The 21,381-nt window shown below is 37.5% G+C and overlaps 1 protein-coding gene and 1 long non-coding RNA gene across 7 annotated transcripts in view; one reads left to right on the top strand and one right to left on the bottom strand.

The window, feature by feature from the left end:
* Positions 1–9,150, bottom strand: part of LOC143435709 (uncharacterized) — a 10,466-nt gene extending 1,316 nt beyond the window's left edge. The window contains exons 1-3 of the long non-coding RNA XR_013106171.1: positions 8,960–9,150; positions 6,361–6,426; positions 1,730–1,787 (exon numbers count right to left, since the gene is read on the bottom strand). This is a non-coding gene — a long non-coding RNA (uncharacterized LOC143435709). The remainder of the gene's footprint in view (positions 1–1,729; positions 1,788–6,360; positions 6,427–8,959) is intronic.
* Positions 1–21,381, top strand: part of Nav3 (neuron navigator 3) — a 712,871-nt gene that overhangs the window by 480,785 nt on the left and 210,705 nt on the right. For all 6 annotated transcript variants that reach the window (XM_076920185.1, XM_076920186.1, XM_076920181.1 and 3 more), the window contains 2 exons: positions 12,254–12,371; positions 13,030–13,082. In XM_076920185.1, the coding sequence (XP_076776300.1) occupies positions 12,254–12,371; positions 13,030–13,082 (171 nt within the window). The remainder of the gene's footprint in view (positions 1–12,253; positions 12,372–13,029; positions 13,083–21,381) is intronic.

Raw genomic sequence — 21,381 nt, 5'->3', positions numbered from 1 at the left:
TCTGTCTGGGTTCTGTCTAAAGGTTTGCTCTCTGAGTCTTACCTAGCAGGTAGAAGAGATGTGGCCTTACCTTGTTCCTGAAACTGTCCTTTGTCAGCCTCCCCACATTTGCTCACCTGCTAATTTAGTTTTCTTATTTTATCAATGCATTGCAAGTATTTTTTTAAATAGCACATTATATGAGAGACAATTATTTTTCTATCCTTTTTATCTGGCAGCTTACAGAGTATTTCAGATTGCAAGGCTCCTTCTTCCTCTTCCTCTTCCTCCTCCTCCTCCTCCTCCTCCTCCTCCTCCTCCTCCTCTTCATCCTCATTATCATTATTAATTAGTTTATCCATTTATATTTCAAATGATATCCGCCTTCCCTGTTTCCCCTTTATGAAACCCCCATTCCATATCACCTCCCCTTTGTCTCTATAAGGATGCTCCCCAACCCACTCACCCACTCCTGTCTCATTGCTCCAGCATCCCCCTATGCTGGAGCATCAAGCCTTCACAGGACTAAGGGCCTCCCCTCCCATTGATGCCAGATAAGGCCATCCTCTGCTACATATGTATAGATTACCATGTATACTCTTCAGTTAGTGGGCTAGTCCCTAGGAGCCCTGGGGGGGGGGGGTCTGGTTAGTTGATATTGTTCTTCCTATGAGGTTGCAATTCCCTTCAGCTTCTTCAGTCCTTCCCCTAGCTCTTCCATTAGGTACCTCAGGCTCAGTCCTGTGAGTATCTGCTGGTAGAACCTCTCAGGGAACAGCCATACCAGGCTCCTGTCAGCAAGCTCTTCTTGGCATTAGCAATAATATTGGGGTTTGGTGTCTGCAGATGGGATGGATCCCTAGGTGGGGCAGTCTCTGGGTGGCCTTTCCTTCAGTCTCTACTCCACTTTTTTTGTCCCTGTCTTTCCTTTATACAGGAACATTTCTGGGTTAAAATTTTGAGATGGGTAGGTGTCTCCATCCCTCAACTGGGGGCCATGCCTATCCACTAGATATGGTCTCTACAGTTTCTATTTCCCCTTTGTTTGGTATTTCAACTAATGTCATCCCTGTTGGGTCCTTTTCTGTAACTGCTCATCATGGGAGAGCTGTTGAGACCAGTGATGTCATTACCTTCTTTTGACAGTATCTTGTGCTTTATCTTTTTTCTTATTGGTGGCCCCATAGTTATTAAGATACATTTTTATATATCTTAATATATATATATATAAATTTATATATATATATATATAAAAATATATATATATAAATTAATGACCATATCCTATAATATGATGCTACATAATATTTTGTGTTGCTCAATTTTTGCATTTTAATCCGTTTCCTCTATATTTTATTGAATCTTTTAATTTAATTAGTCCTTATACTTTCAATTTCAAAACATCTTATCCCATGTTTTTTTTCAAATATGTGTTTATGGTTTATATACATGATCTGTTTTCTTCTGAAGGATATACTGTCTCTTTCCTGATATAGACAATTAGTTATAATTTCCTTGACTTTAGTCCTTTCCTTGTTTTAACTCTTTCCCTTGGAATATCTTGTATCTGTGTGTGTTAATATTAGTATTTTATTTAAAAGTATAGCATTAAATGTTTGGTAACCTTAAATTCTGTTTTGGTTTTTTAAGATATCTTTATTTGTTTTGTCTTTTATTAAAAATAGACTTTTCATATGATGTAAGCCGATTACAGTTTCCGTTTCCTCTATTACTCCTGCTTCCTCCTTACCTCACTTCTTACCCAGATCCACATCTTTTCTGTCTCTTATCAGAAGACAAACAGGCATCTAAGGGATAGTAATAAAAGAAGATAAGTTAAATTTTCATGCAGCCACCTTAATTTTATATGTGTTTTCTCTATGCCTGGTACTTTCTTGATTTCTAACATCTTACTCCTGACTCCTCCATATACCCCTCCCCATGATCTATTCAAATCAAGCGTCCATGATCTCTGAATTTGCTTCGTTGTCCCATTTCTCTGCCTCTTTGTAGGTTGTCGTTGTCCTTGCTTGTATCCTTCAGAATGGTCTTTCCTTCTTCCTGTCAAAGCTTGTCCTTGTGTGTGGCACTCCTCAATTCCCTGTCTTTTTTCTGTAGGTCTAATCAATATATTTTTGTTGTCATTTCTTGCTGTTTCTCTTTAAAATAATTCATTCTTAAAAAGTAAGAGATTGGTCTTATAAAGAAATATTTTTAAGTTAGTTGAGATCTATTATGTGATTCTTAATAGGAAGATAATTTGCTCTGATTTTAACGTCATAATTGGTTGTCTGTCATAATATAAGGGACATGTTAATACCTGTCAACTTTGAATTCAAAGACTGTTTCTGGGATATTCCAAAAGCTGGGCTGAGAAGGGCTAAGACACTGAAGCAGGGCCATGATGGTACAGATGAAGCCACAGTGTCAAGAGGGATGAAGCAAACAGTTTGGAAGATTGAGTCAGAAACTGGATTCAATAAATGCAGAAAAAATGTAAGGAAGCCATCAGACTACATCTTGCCTTACCCATTTACTTGCCTTCATAGGCCATCACTAATTAATTTTCAGAAGCTATTAATTAATATACATTCATTGTAAGAAAAAAACTTTATAATTAAGAACCTCACTAGCTATGCTGAACTGCTTAACAGTAAAATTATTTGGCATATACTCTGAAGGTAATTATTTTACCAAAAGCCATCAAATTGAGGCAATGCATATGTCTTTCAAATGGCACTCAATATCGAGTCTTAGACATTTTGCAATTTTGTTATGTTGTGTTACTGTCATGAAATATCTGAGCCTGGCTCATACTTTTAGAGATTTTATTTCATTCACAGTTTGGAGGCTCAACTATGTAACAAACTCTAGTGAAGCCTCCTATGGCCGTATTCCCTATGATAGATAGATAGCAATATCTTTGTGGGTATATGTGAAGTTTAAACGTTAATCGGGAAACCAAGAGACTAGGTAAGAGTCAGGTTTTCTTTTATGACAATTCTGTTATTAGTACTAACTCAGGAATCCTAGGAGAAACATGCTAATCCCTTTCCGTGGCATGTCTCCAGGGCCCTAAATACTGTCCAGTCTACTAGGCTCCATCTTTTAAATAACCCATGTCTACATAGCCACAAATAGGACGAAAGCTGAACATGAACCTTTCAGGGAAAACTATATCAAACCCATAGCCTTCTGCAAATGTTACAGAACAGGAGACCATTGATCTCTTAGACCCATTAGTCCTGTAGCCAACTTAAGATGCAGTTCCTGATCAACTATCTCAAACTAAGCAGGAGTACCTCGTCTTGTGCTATAAAACCAAACTGATTTTCCAACTTGCTTTGTCAGTTCTTACCATTCCTTTTTCTTTTTCCATAGGATGAAACTCTACAAAATTACAAAACATTAAATGGAATGTATAGTTTGATCATAATGGTAAAAGGGTACAAAGATGATAAGAGTCAGAGAGATATCTGGAACAAAAGGCCTTTATGGTCAAGGCCTACACAAGTTGGAGCTAGAACAAATCCCTGCATGGATGGGAAGGGGATCATGAATATCCACCCCTGGTTGGGAAACTATTGACAATAAGTGGATGCTGGTGTAAGGAGAGCCAGTTTTATTTATGGATGCTGACACTGACGGGCTACTTATGTTCCAGCAGATGGTCTTATATTCATATATAGCACTGTATGAACTCAGCAGGTTTTAAAGCACACATCAAGTTGGTACGGAAAAGTGATGGGAGATAGGGGAAGACTTGGAAGGAAAGGAATGGTGGGTAGATTTGATTAAAACTCATAATATGCATGCTTTATTAAGTAAGTAAATAGAATATGTAATTTCTTCCATGACTAAGGTTTTGTACCATATGCAGCAGTATATTTCTCCCCATTTAAAGGGACTTAGTAACCTTTGATTTAAAATCCAGTCATCAGAGAAAATGTTTGCTCAATTCCAGATTCTTTCCTTGGCTGTATAGCTTTTCCCTTTGAGGCTACCGGCTTGGTCAATACACAAGACTGCTGCTTATGATGGCAGTATGAGGCAAAGGCACCAGTACCACTGGTGTTTCCTAAGCACTGAAATGTAATGGTGCCTGCCAGACTTGAGTCATCATAGCATGTTTGCGTCCTTCCTCTCAGGCCTTCCTATCATCTGTTTGCACGTCTGTATGCGTCCCTTGCTCTGATTTCAGTTATTTCTGGGCTGACTGCTTTCTTTCCTCAGAAGATGCCTGTGGAGTGAGTAAGGGCTCAAATGCTTTCCTAGACTGTTGAGTTGAACACTTGGCTTTTCCTTCTCGGAGCCAAGAGCTTCTGTGAAACTCAGTCCTAAGGATCACCTGTTAGGTTCTTTCTCTGATTCTTTGTTTCCTTCTGTGATGGTTTGTATATGCTTGACCCAGGGAGTGGCACTATTAGGAGTTGTGGCCTGGTTGGAGTAGATGTGTCACTGTGGGCCTAGGCTTTAATACCCTAGTCTTGGCTGCCTGGAAGCCAGTCTCCTAGAAGCCTTCAGATGAAGATATAGAACTATCAATCAGCTCTGCCTGTACCATACCTGCCTGGATGCTGCCACGCTCCCACCTTGATGATAATGGACTGAACCTCTGAACCTGTAAGCCAGCCCAGATGTTGTCCTTCTAAGAGTTGCCTTGGTCATGGTGTCTGTTCACAGCAGTAAAACCCTAAGACACCTCCTATTGTTTAATTCCAAACAACATTTACCTCATTAGTGAGACGCCTTTACAATGCTGTTTATGATCTCAGTGTACTTTTCCATTTGTTGTTTTCTGACATTTGGAAGCTTAGATATTTTGTAACCGAAATTCCAGAACTGCCCAAAGAATCAAGGACTTCACATTTGTTAGAATAACTATTTTAAACCAGAAAGATACACGGTTCTTTGTGAAGTATGTTGCACAGCACTGGAAAAATATAAAAGGGCATTATGGAAAATATTAAGAAGGCCCTTCACAAGAGGAAAAGTAAAATTATTCATGATTCAGCAAGTCCACCACTACTGGATATGTTGACCATGCCAGGCTTTGTGTCATAGTGTCAAAATTATGTCTACATGTCATGTTCACATCTTTTCTACTCACAATGATCAAGTTATGAATTTAACTGAAAAGTTTATGAACAAATATGTACACACACATACACACATATACTGTAAGGTTACACTTACAGTTAATGTCAGTGTATAGTAATATTGAAAATACTGAAGAAAATACATTTTAAACGTCATTACTAAAAAAAAAATGACAAATGTTCAAGGTGGTAGACATTTAAACTGGTGTTGTTCATTTCACATTGCATTAAAAAAATCTTAGTACCTCTTAGTGCCCCAATATCTATTTTTAATTAATTTATTTATTTTATTTTATTTTTATTCTTTAATCATTTTTCGTAGTCCAGACTTTATCCCCCATCCTGGTCCTCCAACTATTCCACATCCCACACCTTCTCCTCCCTCCATCTCCAAGAGACTGTCTCCTCACACCCTTCCCCCCACCTCACCAAACCACCCCACTTCCTGGTGTCCCAAGTCTCTTGAAGGTTAGGTGTGACTTCTCTGACTGAGTCCAGACCCAACAGTCCTCTGCTGTATATATGTTGGGGCCTCATATCAGCTGGTGTATGCTGCCTGGTTGGTGGCTTGGTGTTTGAGAGATACTGTGGGTCCAGGTTAGTTGAGACTGCTGGTATGGGGTCACCCTCTTCCTCAGCTTCTTTCAGCCTTTCCCTAATTCAATCTCAGGAGTCCACAGATTCAGCCCATTGGTTGGGTTCAAATATCTGCATCTGACTTTCAGCTCCTTGTTGGGCCTTTTGGAGGCCAATCACGATAGGCCTCTGTTTGTAAGCACACCATAGCATCAGTAATAGTGTCAGGTCTCAGGGCTTTCCCCTGAGCTGGATTCCAATTTGGGCCTGTCACTGGACCTCCTTTTCCTCAGGTTTTTCTACATTTTTGTCCCTGCAGTTTTTTTAGACAGGAACAATTCTGGGTCAGAGTTTTCGACTGTGGGATAGCAACCTCATATGTCCACTTGATGCCCTGTCTTCCTACTGGGCCTCAAGGGCTTCAGTACTGTTCCCCCACCCAATACCTGATCATGTTCTCCTCTTCCTCTCCCTGTCCCCTTTTGATCCATTCCCTCCCCCCTTCCCTTGTGATTGATTTCTTCTCCCTCCTAAGTGGGATTGAGCGTTCTTAATTAGGGTCCTTCGGCTTGTTAACCTTTGTGAGTTCTGTGGATTGTATCCTGGGTATTCCATATATATATATATATATATATATATATATATATATATATATATATATATATATATGATATTGGCTAATATCTACTTATTAGTGAGTACATACCATGCATGTTCTTTTGGGTCTGAGGTACTTCACTCAGGATGATATTTTCTAGTTCCATCCATTTACCTGCAAAACACATAATGCCCTAGGTCTTAATACCTGGGTAGTATTCGATTGTGTAAATAAGCCACATTTTATGTATCCATTCATCTGTTGGGGGACATCTTGGTTGTTTCCAGCTTCTGGCTATCACAAATAAGGCCACTATGAACATAATAGAACATGTGCTCCTGTGGCATGGTGGGGTATCTTTTGGGTATATGTCCAAGAATGGTATAGCTGGGTCTTTGGGTAGATCTATTTCTAATTTATTGAGGAATCTCCAGATTGATTTCCAGAGAGGTTGTACCAGTTTGCAATCCCACCTGCAATGGAGAAGTGTTCTTTCACCACATCCTTGCCAACATGTGTTATCACCTGAGGTTTTGATCTTAACCATTCTTAATTGGTGTAAGGTGGAATCTCAGGGTCATTTTCGTATGCATTTCCTTGATCACTAAGGACTTTAAACATTTCTTTTAGTGCTTCTCAGCCTTTTGAGATTCCTTTGTTGTGAATTCTTTGTTTAGTTCTATACTTCATTTTCTGATTGGGTTTCTTGGTAGTTAGCTTTTTGTTTTCTTTATATATTTTCAGTATTAACCCGCTACCAGATGTGGGGTTAGTGAAGATTTTTTTTCCCAATCTGTGGGTTTCCTTAATTATTTCATTTTATTATGATTAGATGGATAGTTTAGATTTAAAGAGTTGACAGTAATAATGTTTCCTTTAAAATCATTACAATTCTCATTATAATTAATATATACTCATATTAAAACAGTGAACTACTTATAATATATTTAACATTTAATAAGTGTATTAAGTGAAAAGACATGTCTAAGTGCATTCGATCTTCACAGTAATTTTATTCAGAGATAATAATTTTATTCAGAGATTCTTCTTTAAGAATAAAAATTCCTGGTACTGAGAAAATAAATATTCCATCAGGGGACATCATATGGATTGGAAGTGGCAGAACTTGCTGTAGAATGTCACTCAAATAATACATATTATATAATAGGCCCTAAAATTCATTTTGATATATGATACCTTTGACTTTATTATTTTAATTACTATGAAAATAATAATGAATTCATATATATGAATAATATATAAATAATATAAATAATGAATTCATATATATGCATAAACAAACACACACACTCACACATATACATATATATTTTATATACACATATACACATATACATATATACACATATATACAGATATACAGATATACAGTTATACTATTTTGGTTTGGGGCAAATTTAATCTTATTATATTTTCTTTATTTTCTAAAGTATACTTCATAGAGATGTGTATAACATTTGTTAATCAAAATACTTGAAGAATATTGGGTTTAGAAGTAGAAATTCTCTATATTTGAAGTGTTGGCCTAAAGCCTGATGGTTGAAATATTCGGTGAGTTCATACAGAAGTTGCCAAATACTGAATTTGTGTTCATTTTATATTATTCACCATTATACCAACTTCTCCCCTCAAAACTTACAATTAATTCATAGACTAATCCTGGAAAACGTAAGACACTTTGTAACTCAATCAGCTGGAGCTCTGAAGTTTTATACAATGACTGCCTTGTGTGTTGATGAACCGGAGGAAAGTGTGCAGGCCAAGTCCAGCATCAGGACATAATTCATCATCCCTTTACCTCAGTTCAAATAACAGAACTTGACGAGGGTTGACAGGGTTGTTTGCATTCCTCTTTCCTCAGAGCATAGCAGAGAGCGTGCTGGTGTGCTTGTGATTTCTTACCATATCTTCTCTACCCATGTCCACTGTCTCCTTGAAGACATGTCCCATTTTCCCACTGCTTTCTTCCACTCACATACTTTCAACTTAAGAATTTTAAGGAAAAAAAAATACGGGTATGCTGGTGTACATCTGTAACCCCAGAGCTTGAGAAACTGAGGCAGGAGGATGGCTGCATTTTCAAGGCCATCCTGGGCAACAAAGTAAAATTTGACCTTAGCTTGATATACATAACAAGATCGTATATAAAGAAGCAAATAAATAAATAATATAGGTAAATATGTTTTAGTATTTACAACAGGTATTTATGTTTTGCATCTTAATTGTTTTATATTTTGCCAGCTGTGTTATAGAATTTCTTTAAGATGTAGGATCTCAACCTCTCTTGTGATTTTCTTGTAATCTATCATTTCTTTTACTTATAGGAAATGTACACATTCATGAAAAAGAATGACTTACCAAAAGTTTGTACATGTGATTTTTTAGGCAGAAATGTGGTTTCATTTTATTTAGTTAGCTACTGAGTCTGCTGACTACAATAAAAGTCAGGCCTATGGTCTACGCAAACTTTCAGGCAAAGGCCTCAAGTTTGTAATCCCCTTGAGAGAATGCTGGAGCAAGCCAACAGGGTCTGCCCATTCAGTCTGAGGCTTTCTTACCAGTGCTAAAAGCCAGCCAAATAGCTTCTGTTTGTTTGCCTAAATCCCCTGAAAGGTTTGCATCCCCATTAAGACACTTTTGATATGAACTCAGAGAATAAAAATCAAAATTTTGTATTGCTACTTACCTGCTTCACCCAGTTTGCTATTTATTATGAACACTTTTCCCGCAATCTTGCTGTCCTCCTAAAATAAAACCCATGCAGTGTGGAAGGTGACACAGGTGACCTCTAACAGAAACATCGAGGAGAACGTGACCACTCTGCTTCAGTAGTGTCTCTTAGTTGAGGAAGCAGAGAAACCAGAAATCCCAGCTAATTAGAAGATAGGAATCTGGCAGATGTACAGAGCCAGAAGGAAGCAATGCAGTTTCTCAGCCTCTGCCCCAGTAACTCCAATTGCTTCATCTCTGTGAAGCAATTAACCTTAACAAGTATTTCTTCTTAAGCTAGCAGAGCAAAATACAACAGTACTGCTTGGGGTCTCGGGGACATCTTCAGAAGAGACTGTATATCACGTTCTTTACAGAGGGGCTGGTTTGTTAGTCTTGGCACAGTTTTCCAATGCAAGGATTACTGTTCACCCTCATTTACAGATTAGGAACCTTGGTGACTTTCCCAAATTTGCAGTGGTCGTAAATTCTTCTGGGTCTCGACCAGATTTGTCTAACTCCAGAACCCAGTCTGCTTTTCTCCATGGGTCCCTTAAAGTCAGGTGCTGGCCCTGTGGCCCCTGCCTGTGGAGGGACTGGTACAATTCAAGTCTAACTCACATTCAGCTAACGAGGTGAACTGGGAACTCTGTCATTCAAGTAAATTACAGATAAAAAAGGAAACTTAATCCCTTAAATTCTTGTCTTTACAAAAAGCAAAAGAAAAAATTTCCAGTCCTATAAATATAATAAAACCTCGAGAATCACCAACTCAGATCATTTAGAAATTGATTATGTTGTGATTTAGAGGAAGCCGTGAGTCATTTTCTTATATGCAGACGTCTGCAAAATAAAGATTATAGATATGAAGATTTAAGTGGCTCCTTACCAACCCAGTCTTTGTCATGTGCCAGTGTATGTTCAGTTTTTCACATTGTGTGAAAAATAGTATCACTAGATATGCCTTAGAGACTCCCTGACATCTTCTAAAAAATCTATCTTCTGTGTTTTAATATTTGGAATGTTTCTACCCAGTAATACTCTGAAAAATTGATCAGTCTGTCTTAGAGGTTTAGCCATATAAAATATCATCATACTAATTCAAAGCTATCTGTGTCCATGTATGAATATATATGCACACATCATTTTCACAGTAAAATCATATTAAGAAATATTAATTATCCTTTATGGGAAGGACTATACTCTCATACAAAACATTATCAAGCATATAATATATATATATATATATATATGTGTGTGTGTGTGTATACATATATATTCATATATATGTATATTCATATGTATACATATATATTCATATATATATATGTATATATACACACACATATATATGAAATGATTTTTAGAATTGTTGTTGTTATAAAAAAAGCTGAAATTACAAAATGCAATTTTAATTTTGAACCTAAAATAGTATATGTCTGTGTATGTACATGTGTGTTTGTATATGTCTCTATCTGTGTGTGTGCCTTTGTATATGTGTGTATGTCTGTGTGTCTGTTTGTGGTTGTGTCTTTGTGTGTATGTGTGTGGCTGTTTCTCTCTCTCTCTCTCTCTCTCTGTGTGTGTGTGTGTGTGTGTGTAAAACTGCACTATAATATGGTAAATTGTAGTTTAGACATATTTATTTGGAACATTTTGTATCAAATTGCTCAAAAGCATGAAGGGCCACAACTTCTAGTTGGACTTCCCACCTTTGCTGTGTGTCACATACTTCTGATTTGCTAATCACAACATCTGTTTTTGTTTTTTTTCAGAAATAACAAGGTCTTGGGTTCTAGCTCTGTAATCCTAGCTACTCCATAGGTTGAGGCAGGAGGATCATAATATCAATGCCTGCATAAACTACAGTGTTAACTTAAAGGCAACTGTATCAAGTTAGGAAGATCTATCTCAAAACAGAAAAGGGGGTTAAAGACATAGCACAGGGGGGAAATTGTTTGTTTGTCTTGCCTATGAAAGTTACTAGGTTTAAGCTCTGTCATTAAAGTAATATAATCTATTTAATTTTTAAATTTTTTTTCGTGTGTGTGTGTACCATATACTTATCTGTTTCCTGAAGTGGCCAGAAGAGGGTGTCAGAGGGCATCAGATCACTCAGAACTGCAGTTACAGACAGTTGTGAGCTACCGTGTTGGTGATGAGAGGGTGATATAGGTCTTCTGCAGGAGTAGTAAATGCTCTTGAACTCTCGGGTAGTCTCTCCAGCCCCAAGGTATTTTAAACAATATATTTGCACTGTGATGGCATTTAATGCTCGTGATTCTGAGATAAAATTCAGAGGTCTTCAGCTTAAGCTGTGCCAATCCTAGACGTCCTATATCAGCCACAGTCTCTCGTTAGACTCAACATTTCTTGACCCTTTCTCTAGTCTCATTTCAAAATTTAATATTATGTCCTATTTTCATCTACCTTCTAACAAAGTTACAAATGAACCACCCATGGTATTTAAACATCTTTGAGCTGATTTCTGTCTTTTATAGTTATTAGACTAAAATATTTTTTAAAAAATAGTAACTTTTCTTTTGTGTGTGTGTGGTATTCTTGAAATTTCAACTTTTCTTTATATCCTGACCAGAGTCACCCTCTTTTGTAAGTCAAATCACCAGTCCTGTGGCTTGCAAAATGCACTTCCCGATTCTGTATTTCAATTCCTGTATTATAACTCCACGAGTTGCCTCTGTGTTCTAATACAAACACATTTCAAGAGGCTTAAATGAGAGATGACAGTCCGAACAATATATCTTAGACTGGAAGGCATTTGCAATTATTTCATAAAACCACGCCAAAACATTGTCACATTAGAGTATCTTGGATGGCAAATTCAATAAAGCCTCTTTAGAGAAACACAGTTTTTGTTAAGTTCCTCTATAAGTCGGTCCAGGTGACTTCCTTTTATACAGACAGGATTATTTTCAAAATAATGGAGGGAAGGGAGAAAATAGAGAAACCCAAACTCTTTCCCGGTAGCAATCTCCTTCAGAGCCATCTAGGAAGGGAGTTTTGCTTGGTCACAAGTGACTAGTCCATGATTTTGAAAGGAGTGATTCATCCTCCTTTGAAACAGGAGATAAGTGGGGGAAAGAGCTGGGTTAAAAAAGACTTTACAACTGTTTCCTTTGGAGCTATGACTTCTTTAGCTGGAATGCGATCCAGAACAGTTTCCCTCTGAGCCTCGCATTTGCCTTGAGGAGTTTTCTTGTCTCTCTTCCCCCCACACCCTTCTCACTTCTTCCCTCCCTGTCTCCAACAGATTTACACTGACTGGGCCAACCACTACCTGGCAAAATCTGGCCACAAGCGGCTCATCAAGGATTTGCAGCAGGACATTGCGGACGGGGTCCTTCTGGCCGACATCATTCAGATCATTGGTGAGACCCCGCTCTCTTAAACTCGGAGAGGCTCTGCTCCTCGCTTTTTTTCCACTACATTGTAGTTTAGGGAGAACAGATACAGAATTGTTCTCTGTGTCCAGGAGTGCTGTGGGTGTGGCTATCTCCAATGTAATTAAATGTGTTTACGTGAGACTAAAAACAAGACATTCTGGCCATGCTTTGAAATAGTTGGAACAGTGTCTTTACACATATAGCATTGTCAGAAATGAAAGTTTCATTAAACCATATGCCTCCCATGTGTGCATTCTGTTAACCGGAGTTAACTCATACACTGAGACTCCTTGAAACTGGATCTTGATCCAGCAGTGACAATTGTGAAAGGTCTCATGTCAGCAGTCATTTGGCACATGCTGGAAAACCAGCAGCAACTTCTTCTTCTTCTTTTTTTTTTTCTTTCTTTCTTTGCTTGATTTGTGCACATAGAATTGTTGGCTGAGAACAAGTGTGTTCTCCTCTCCTGTCTATGGCTGAGGAGACAGACCAGGAAGCAGGGGTATTTCTGCTTGGTTTATTTTATTGATTGATTGATTGATTGATTGATTGATTCACAGATCGCCTTTCTGTGTGTTTCACTTCATTGCTTAAGCATGTTGTCTTTTTTTCCCTCTCTTTTGATTTTATCTCTTGATTTTAGCAAATGAGAAAGTGGAAGATATCAATGGCTGTCCGAGAAGTCAATCTCAGATGGTAAGAGTCAGATTTATTCTCATTCCTAACATTTAGTACCATTTTCAAAGTTAACTGCGTTTGCATGATTGCTTGAAAGTTTGTCTGCATGCCTTCCTGCTTGTATAAGAAATCATCTGCTCCGAGTATTCCTGTGTGTTCAGGGTCGGTGCCGCATCATCAGGTTCTGAGGAATTCTGACGACTGTGCACCACGCCTATAGGTGTGTTTTCTGAACTTTGACCTATTTTTCTTTCCTCCTTCTGTTCGTTCTGATGTTCTAAAGTATACAGTTCTGTACACTGGGCTTTCTGTCAGTAAACTTAATTTCAAGTTTGAAACAATAGAGTTTGATAGGGCAACTACTTTTGGAATATCACTTACCGTGTGCATTTTTTTTTTTCAAATATAAGCATAGCCTTTTGGGTGTTCTTCAGGAAGGTCGGTGTAAGCACATGATATCCTGCAGCTGTTGGAAACAGCTCTGAAGGCTTGCTGTAGCCTATATGCGGAACAATATATGAGATAAGCGTCATAGTAGCTTCCAGAAAGCCTTCTGTGTGGAGGCTTTTTTACCTCAGCAGCATCCGCCCTTTCCTGTCTAGCAAAGCTTAACATCAATAAATAAAATCATAGATTGATAAATAGCTGATTGAAAACAAACAAACAAAACGAGTCACAAAGCCACGAGTTATTTTTCTGGGATAAACATAAGACACAGTGCTTGTAGTGAGGATATACCAGGCCTTACCAACCTGAATAACAGCCCAAGTCTCTAAAGACTGCTTCAGAGAGTTCTCATGTTCACGTAGCTTTCCCTGTCTTGAGGGATCCTTGTCATAGACTTAGTCAAGTGAAAAACTCATGAACTGCTTAAACTTGCTGACCTGCTTTAATTAATGTCAGAAACCTGAAATCCAGTGTAATAAAAGGAATCCATTCTTCAAGAAGTGATTAATTAGCCTGCTCCAAACTAGAGCACTTGAAAAAAAACCACACACAACATCAAAAAAAGAACTATTAAAATGTCATGATCTACAGCTGTTGTGAAAAAAATCACCATAAAGATATGGTCTCTATAAAAGACTTCAGCTTTGAGGGTATTTCCTGAACGAATTACTCTCAATGTAAGTGATTCTCTGTGGCAATTAATTACATCTGCTTTGTAAAGTTTTACTGCTGGTATGCTAAATAGGATAAATGTAGATGCTGCTTACCTCGTAGTTCTGTGATGTTGGAAAAACATGTAAACTCTCTGGGCTTTCTCAATTACAAAATAAACCCTAATTGAATGATAATCACACACACACACACACAAACACACACACACATATACATATTTGATTATATATAATGAACATTATTATATATTATATATTATATATTATATATTATATATTATATATTATATATTATATATTATATATTATATACAATGAATATATTATATATTAAAATTAGTATGTACATATAACACCAATTTAATATAATTATATTTACCATTATATAAATATATTATAAATAAAATTTATTATGAACTTTGTTAAGTAATATATGAACACATTAACACCTGCTAACATATTAGAAGAGCTTTTTCTTGAGACATTTGTTAGTTCCTGAGATGCATGTATCACAGTTGTGAATCCTAGGACTTTATTTTTGTCATTCTAACCATAAAAGAGTGGTACACAATATAAAGTGTTTTAAGTCTAGAGCCTTTCACCTGCTCTGCTACCCTGACATCATGCTGCTTCCTGAGGATCTGATATGCAGACAAGCTCATTCATGCTGACAGAAAGGAAAAAAAAAAAGTCTCCAAAGCTCAAAATTAAGGAGGGGCAAACCTTTGATACTGAGCTGAACTATCTGGACCTAGAATTTCTACAGATTTGCAGAAGTATCTTAATATCAGCCCGGCTGTACAACCACTGGGATGTATACTAACTTAATACCCCTGCTTTTGACAACACAAAGTGATGGCATTATGAAAACTGTTACTTTCTCCCTCTAGAAAGCATTAGTGGTGGTGGTGGGGGGTCATATGACATTTTGAATAAGGACAATTCAGATCATGGCTTTCTGATTAGTTGAACTTCAGTTCTGACGTTGGCACGAGCCCCCTCTGTTAATTGAGAAGAAAAGCTGCGAAACAAATGTAATTTCCTGACTGGACTATTTTTGTCACTGTTCTTTAGAATTTTATTGGCACTGTGTGATTCATGAGTACAAAGCCCAGATGAGAAGAGCAACCAGACAGGAAGAGACAGACAGTTATTGTGACATGACTAGACATGGATCAGACATGATACTGCAGATTTTACTGTACGACTCAAAGCTGTGCATCAATAATAGAATCTCATCCTTGTCCACAGAATGAACTTTCTTACATCTTCTCTATCTCATCTTTTGTGACCTGTCTGTGTTTAGTATCAACAACAACAACAAAAACACATTAAAAAATATCTTCTAGCACTAGATGGTCTGGGCTTACATTTTAGACTCTCTGGCCATTAGAGAATCATTTAAAGCACTTAAGACTAGCATTTCTGGAGACCGGAAGCTGTGGTGGGCATATTGATTCATTTTTGTTAACAGGTAATTTCACAGTTAGCCAATGTTTACTTGGAACCTTAAGGTAGCTGGTAGCAAGGCATTTGTATGAAGTCCATATAAAGGCCAGAGTTGCAATATAAGTACCCAAGAGTCACAGAGTTGCATATGGAAGAACAAAAGTTCTCAGGAGTTAGGGATATTGGTATGTTCCAGAAAAACTGTAGATTGAGCCTTGCTAAGGTTGTTAGAAGGGGAAGGCAGAACCTAGCCATGTAAGAGTCTTGCAAAGAGTTTATGCGATGTTTTGAACCAGTGGAGGATAAACTAAATGACTTTTCATGCTTGGCTATGTCAAGATATGATACAATATTTTAAAAATCACTGTAGATGCTATCTAATATACATAGACTCCAGCTAGATGTGGAAGATGGTCAGTTAGTTTTTGTTTTTTTTTTTGCCAAATGTACAAGCTGGGAATTTCTATTGAAGAAACTAGGCTGCAAGGGGGAAGGGAAACTGATACATTTATATTCCCAGTCTATAGCCTTTGATGCCTATTGGACCATAATGGCAGGGTATGAAATCTTAAGTTGTTACCTTGAGCATCTGAGGAAGTTAGTGATTAGACCATGCTCATACACAGGTGATGGATGGTCAGGAGGAAATCTCAGCAGAGGTCTGTGTAAATTCAACAAGGAAAAGGTTTATGATGGAGAATATTAATATTTATGAAGTAGAAGTCAGGAAAAGAGGAACGGTGAGTGAGTGTGAGCTCCCAGAGACAGCAGATCACAGGTGTGTCTTGTTAACCCTCAGGATAGATGTCATAGTTCAAGCTATGGTGTTTCCTTTAGCACAAATACTGAGTAAACCAAGTTGATGATTTCAGTGTAGCAGATGCTGTCAAATGCTATCTAGTCTGGTTATAATATGGTTGGTTGAGAAAGTAAACTTTGGTAATCAGATGGGTGTTCATAGCCAGTGTGATATCCACTGAGCCACAATTCACTTGTGTGAGTATTGTATTGAAAAGGAAAAAAAAAGCTGTTGGAGAAACAGCTGGTCTGGGGGGTAGTTTTCTCAGTGGTGAAAAGAAAGAAGAGTAGACTGTAGATTAGGGACTGGAGAGATGGCTCTGGGTATGAGCACTTGCTGCTCTTGTACAGGACCCCACTGGCAGCTTGCAACGCTCTGCAACTCCAGTTCCTGGAATTTGACATCCTCTCTGACCTCCACAGGCTCCAGACACACATGGTGTAAGGATGTAAGGACACACATGCAGACAAAGCACTCATACAGAGACAGTAAAAATAAATATATCTTTAAGAATGTACAGTGGAGAGAGAAGAGATCTGTGGTAACAAGGACAGGAGTGGTGGTGTCGATTCCTAAAGGAAGTGGTACAGAAATATATTATGAAATCCTTGTAGATGATTGGCCATTAGGGGAAAATATTAAGGAAACAAACAAAAAAAAACCCATTTTCCTCTGTCATGTCCTAGAGGATATGAACATGTGATTTGTGGCATTGAAGTAGATTAAACCAATATTGAAAGAATCCAAAGCACCACAGTGGTGATCAGAATTTTAGGTTATGCTAATATAATCTTTTCTACTGTTTTTCTACTATATATATATTATAGGCAGTAAGAAAACACTGGATATGAGGCAGTGTTTTATATATAGAAGGTACCTTATACAATAGAAGCAAAATCATGTATGTACAGGTATATAAAAGAATATAACAATGTTATTTTAGATAACATGTTTCAAAGGACACATATTTAAAAATTAAATCTATCCGCTTTGAAATATGTAGCTATACCACTTAGGGTTTCAGACACTTTATCAGTCTTATGTTTTATCAGTGACTTTCAGGTTATGATCACTTTGAAACATAGACATAGCACTGTGGGAGCTGACCAAACACTATATTTAAGATGAAATTACTAATATGGATGACACCTGTTGTGTGATTTCTAGGTAGGTATTAAATCAGATCCAAAATATATGCTCTGCATGGCATAACCCTGGTGAGCTGACATGAGGAAATAAATTAATAAACTATAAATACCAGGAATGTCCTGAATGCTCAGTAGATTAAAAATAGCAAAAGAAAAAAAAAGCCCAGCATTTACTTGAAGGGCAGAGGCACAAGTGTAAGCTTCTCAAACAAGAATGTTAGACATGAGAGAAAACTGTTTTGAAAACAAGTTCTTTTATTTCATCTTCAGATAGACGGTTATATTTCAGGATCCTCAGAAATGCCCAGATGATTTAGGAATTTGATGGTTTGAAATTCTTGTTAGGCAAGAATTAGTTTCTACGACATAGCTGAGGGTTAAAAATGGATGGCTCAAAGCTTGTCTGTTCTTGATGGTGCATTCCTGCACGGGACCCTACTTCTAACCCACCTGTTGTCTAGCCACAACTTTTAGCTGTGTTTTCTACTCATAACCTTGTTGTTGTGTAAAATTTGATGACAAAGGGTATTTTAGGATGTTTGTTCTTCTTAATGTTTTTTAAAAGATGTTCTTAGAAGACAGAAAAAAATAGGACTCAGTGTCCCTTTCTCTGTGAGTCCATGGCCCACAGGGATATGGGTTCTAAAGGAAATTTCTTCTGAATATTGCAGACATTTTTAACCCATATTTAGAGTTAGGCTTGTCTTGGAAGTGACCCATTCTTGATTGAGAAAGTATTCTATGCTTTCTGATTTCTTTTTTTTTTAATTACTTATTTTTATTATTTAAACCTTTTTTACACTCCAGTCTTCATACCTCTCCCAGTCTGCCCTCTAACCACTCCCCATCCCATACCTCCTCCACACCCTCAGTCTCCAAGAGGAAGTCCATACCCCTCACTCCCACCTCACCATACCTCCCCATTCCCTAGGGCCTCAAGTTTCTCTCGAGAGTGAGGTGTATCTTCTCTCACTGAGGCCAGACCAGGCAGTCCTCTGCTGTATATGTGTTTGGGACCTCATATCAGCTAGTGTATAGTGCCTGGTTGGTGGCTCAGTGTCTGAGAGATCTCAGGGGTCTATGTTAGTTGAGGCTGCTGGTTTTCCTATGGGACCGCCCTCCTCTTCAGCTTCCTCCAGCTTTTCCCTAATTTTCAACTACAAGGGTCCCTGACTTCTGTACATTGACTGTGTGCAAGTACCTGTATCTGATTCTTTCAGCTGTTTGTTGGGCCTCTCAGAGTGCAGCCATGCTAGGCTCCTGTCTGCAAGCACACCACAGTAATAGTGACTGCCCCCCCCCCCCATCACCACTTGAGCTGGATGGCTGATGTTATTCAGAGGGTATTTTAGGTTAAGACAAGAAGAGATTTGGCAAAATAGAGAAGGGATAAAGTACCAGGATGACCTAAGACAGGCTCAGTCTGGTTTATGCAATAAAAAGGGAGAGAGCTTTTGGGGCTGCCTGGCAGGAATCTGTCATTGGCCAAGGACAAGGAAATGGACTGCAAGCTGGAATCTGACAGTGGGCTGGAACAAAGAAGTAATTTCAGGCAGAAATCTAAATACTAGGCTAGAACAAAGAAGAAAGTTCAGGCAGGAATCTAAATCTTAGGCTAGATCAAAGAAGTAATTTTAGTCAGAAATCTCAATCTTAAGCTAGAACAAAGAAGTAGGCTTCAGGCATGAAAATGACCTTGGACTAGGACAGGGAAGTAGGCTCAGATATTTTGATCATCCTGATAAACCCTTAGAAATAGTGATCACAGGAGTGATCATGGGGGGCGGGAGTCTTTCTCGTGAATGTTTTTTGATTATCTGGGTTTATTATCTTCCTTGTTCCTGGACTATTTGCACCTATTGTATTGCTAGTTCCTCAACCTAGAACTGACCTTAATACTTGCATGTAATTTAAACAATATAAAGGCAAAAAAGGAGGAGGAGAGATGGGATAGGGGATTAATGGGTGGGGAGAATGGGGAAGGGGGATGGCATCTGAAATGGCAATAAGTAAAATATCGAATAAAAAAGATTAAAAAATAAAACTACATGTATTTGATAGACAAAAAAGTAAAATTTTATAAGAGGTGTACTGTAGGATTCTAGCCTCTAACACACTAAAAAGCCCAGTTCCTAACTTAGTCCATCCACATGATCCCCCACCATTTTGAAAGATGCTAAATTTGGAGCTGCAAGATGAGGGGATTAATGAAATCAAGTGTTTACTGTCCATATTTCTCTTATATGAAGAAAACTTATACTTTATAGTTCCGTCACTGATTTCATTCTTTGCATATAGTCATTAGATTTGGAAGGAATATAAACTAATCTTTTAGATGATTTATGTTTCAGTTTTGAGACTTTCATCCTGATGATTTTTAAAACTAAATTTCTATAGAATTTCTCTGCTTCTTAGTGAACTTTTGAGATGAGTTATATGGAATGAAAATGATCAAATTAATTCTCCTTGTGGCTGTGCCTCAGGAGAAGGAATTGAAGCTGGACAGACTCCATCCAGCAATGAGTGGGCAGAGGATATCACAGACTGTCGGCATACTGAATTTTTTAATCAACATCTTATCTTAGGGAATTATATCATTTTCTATCACCATTATAGATATTTTAATTTGATTTGATTGTACAGTAAGATGTTTACTACACTGCATTAGATGTAGTAAGAGAAAGCAGTGGTGATACAGGAGAGGCCTTCTCTACCTGGCCTCAGGATAGCCATTTAAAAAGATGACCTTTGAGCAGATACATGTTTTAAACACAGTAAAGTCCAAGCTAGCTGCTTCACAAAGTTATAGTCAAAGGAGTCTAGTATGAATTCGATCTAAGCTTATGTGAACAGCCACGAAGGAAAATTCTTAACTATATTTGTTACATTTTGAAAAACCATATTGTCTACCTATTTTGCTAATCGCTTTATGTATTAAAGAAATATTAAGAAAATAGTTGCATGGAATCTAAAATCTAATGGTAGTTCTAAGAATTTGCCAGTGTCATCATGACTTATTGATTGGGCTTTTAAACACATACACATAGGCACATGAACAGGCACACACATCTGGAACTAGATGTTTTACCAGCTCCTATTGTACTCAGAATAACTCAGCATAAGATTCATTGAGAATTCATGTGTTCCATATTGAGTAAGTGCAAAAATGGTGGTTTGGACTCATGGCTTGGTTCAAGCCTGATATCCTTTAGATCTGTTTATAAATAAGTTTGACAGAATGCAGTCTGGAATTCAGACCACTACATTTTTGGCTGCTCTTCTTCCCCCTCCTTGCATTTTTAAATACACAATTTGTAATAGAAGTTGCAGCCATGGAGCCAATTTCAATGTTATCAAGGTTTCCCCTAGGTTCTTTGTTCACGTATTCACAGTTTTATACTTTAAGTATTGAATATGCTTTACTTACTCATTCACCCTCAAAAAAAAAAAAAAAAAAAAAAAAAAAAAAAAAAAACCAGTAAATCCATGACAGAATCCAAGATAGGAAAACAATTAGCTTTGTAACTCCTCTCATAACCTGTGTCTACTTTATAAAGAACGCTTATCTGAAATACATATGAATAATGTATGTGTCTAGTGAATACATCTTACCTAAAATATATACCTCATGTAGAGTTTAGATAGCAGGCATCTTTTGGAAATATATCCTCTGACTGTATTGTTTTATGTCATTATTTTTTCTTTCCTTCAGCTAAAAGGTAGAAGCCTCTCATTTCTTTCATAGACCATGCATTTCATATTGCATCTAGACCATTGGTGCATCCACGATGGTCTAGATTTTT

The sequence above is a fragment of the Arvicanthis niloticus genome, chromosome 22 (genome assembly GCF_011762505.2).
Source record: "Arvicanthis niloticus isolate mArvNil1 chromosome 22, mArvNil1.pat.X, whole genome shotgun sequence".
Lineage (NCBI taxonomy): Eukaryota > Metazoa > Chordata > Mammalia > Rodentia > Muridae > Arvicanthis > Arvicanthis niloticus.
This window is presented reverse-complemented; position numbering and strand designations above follow the sequence as displayed.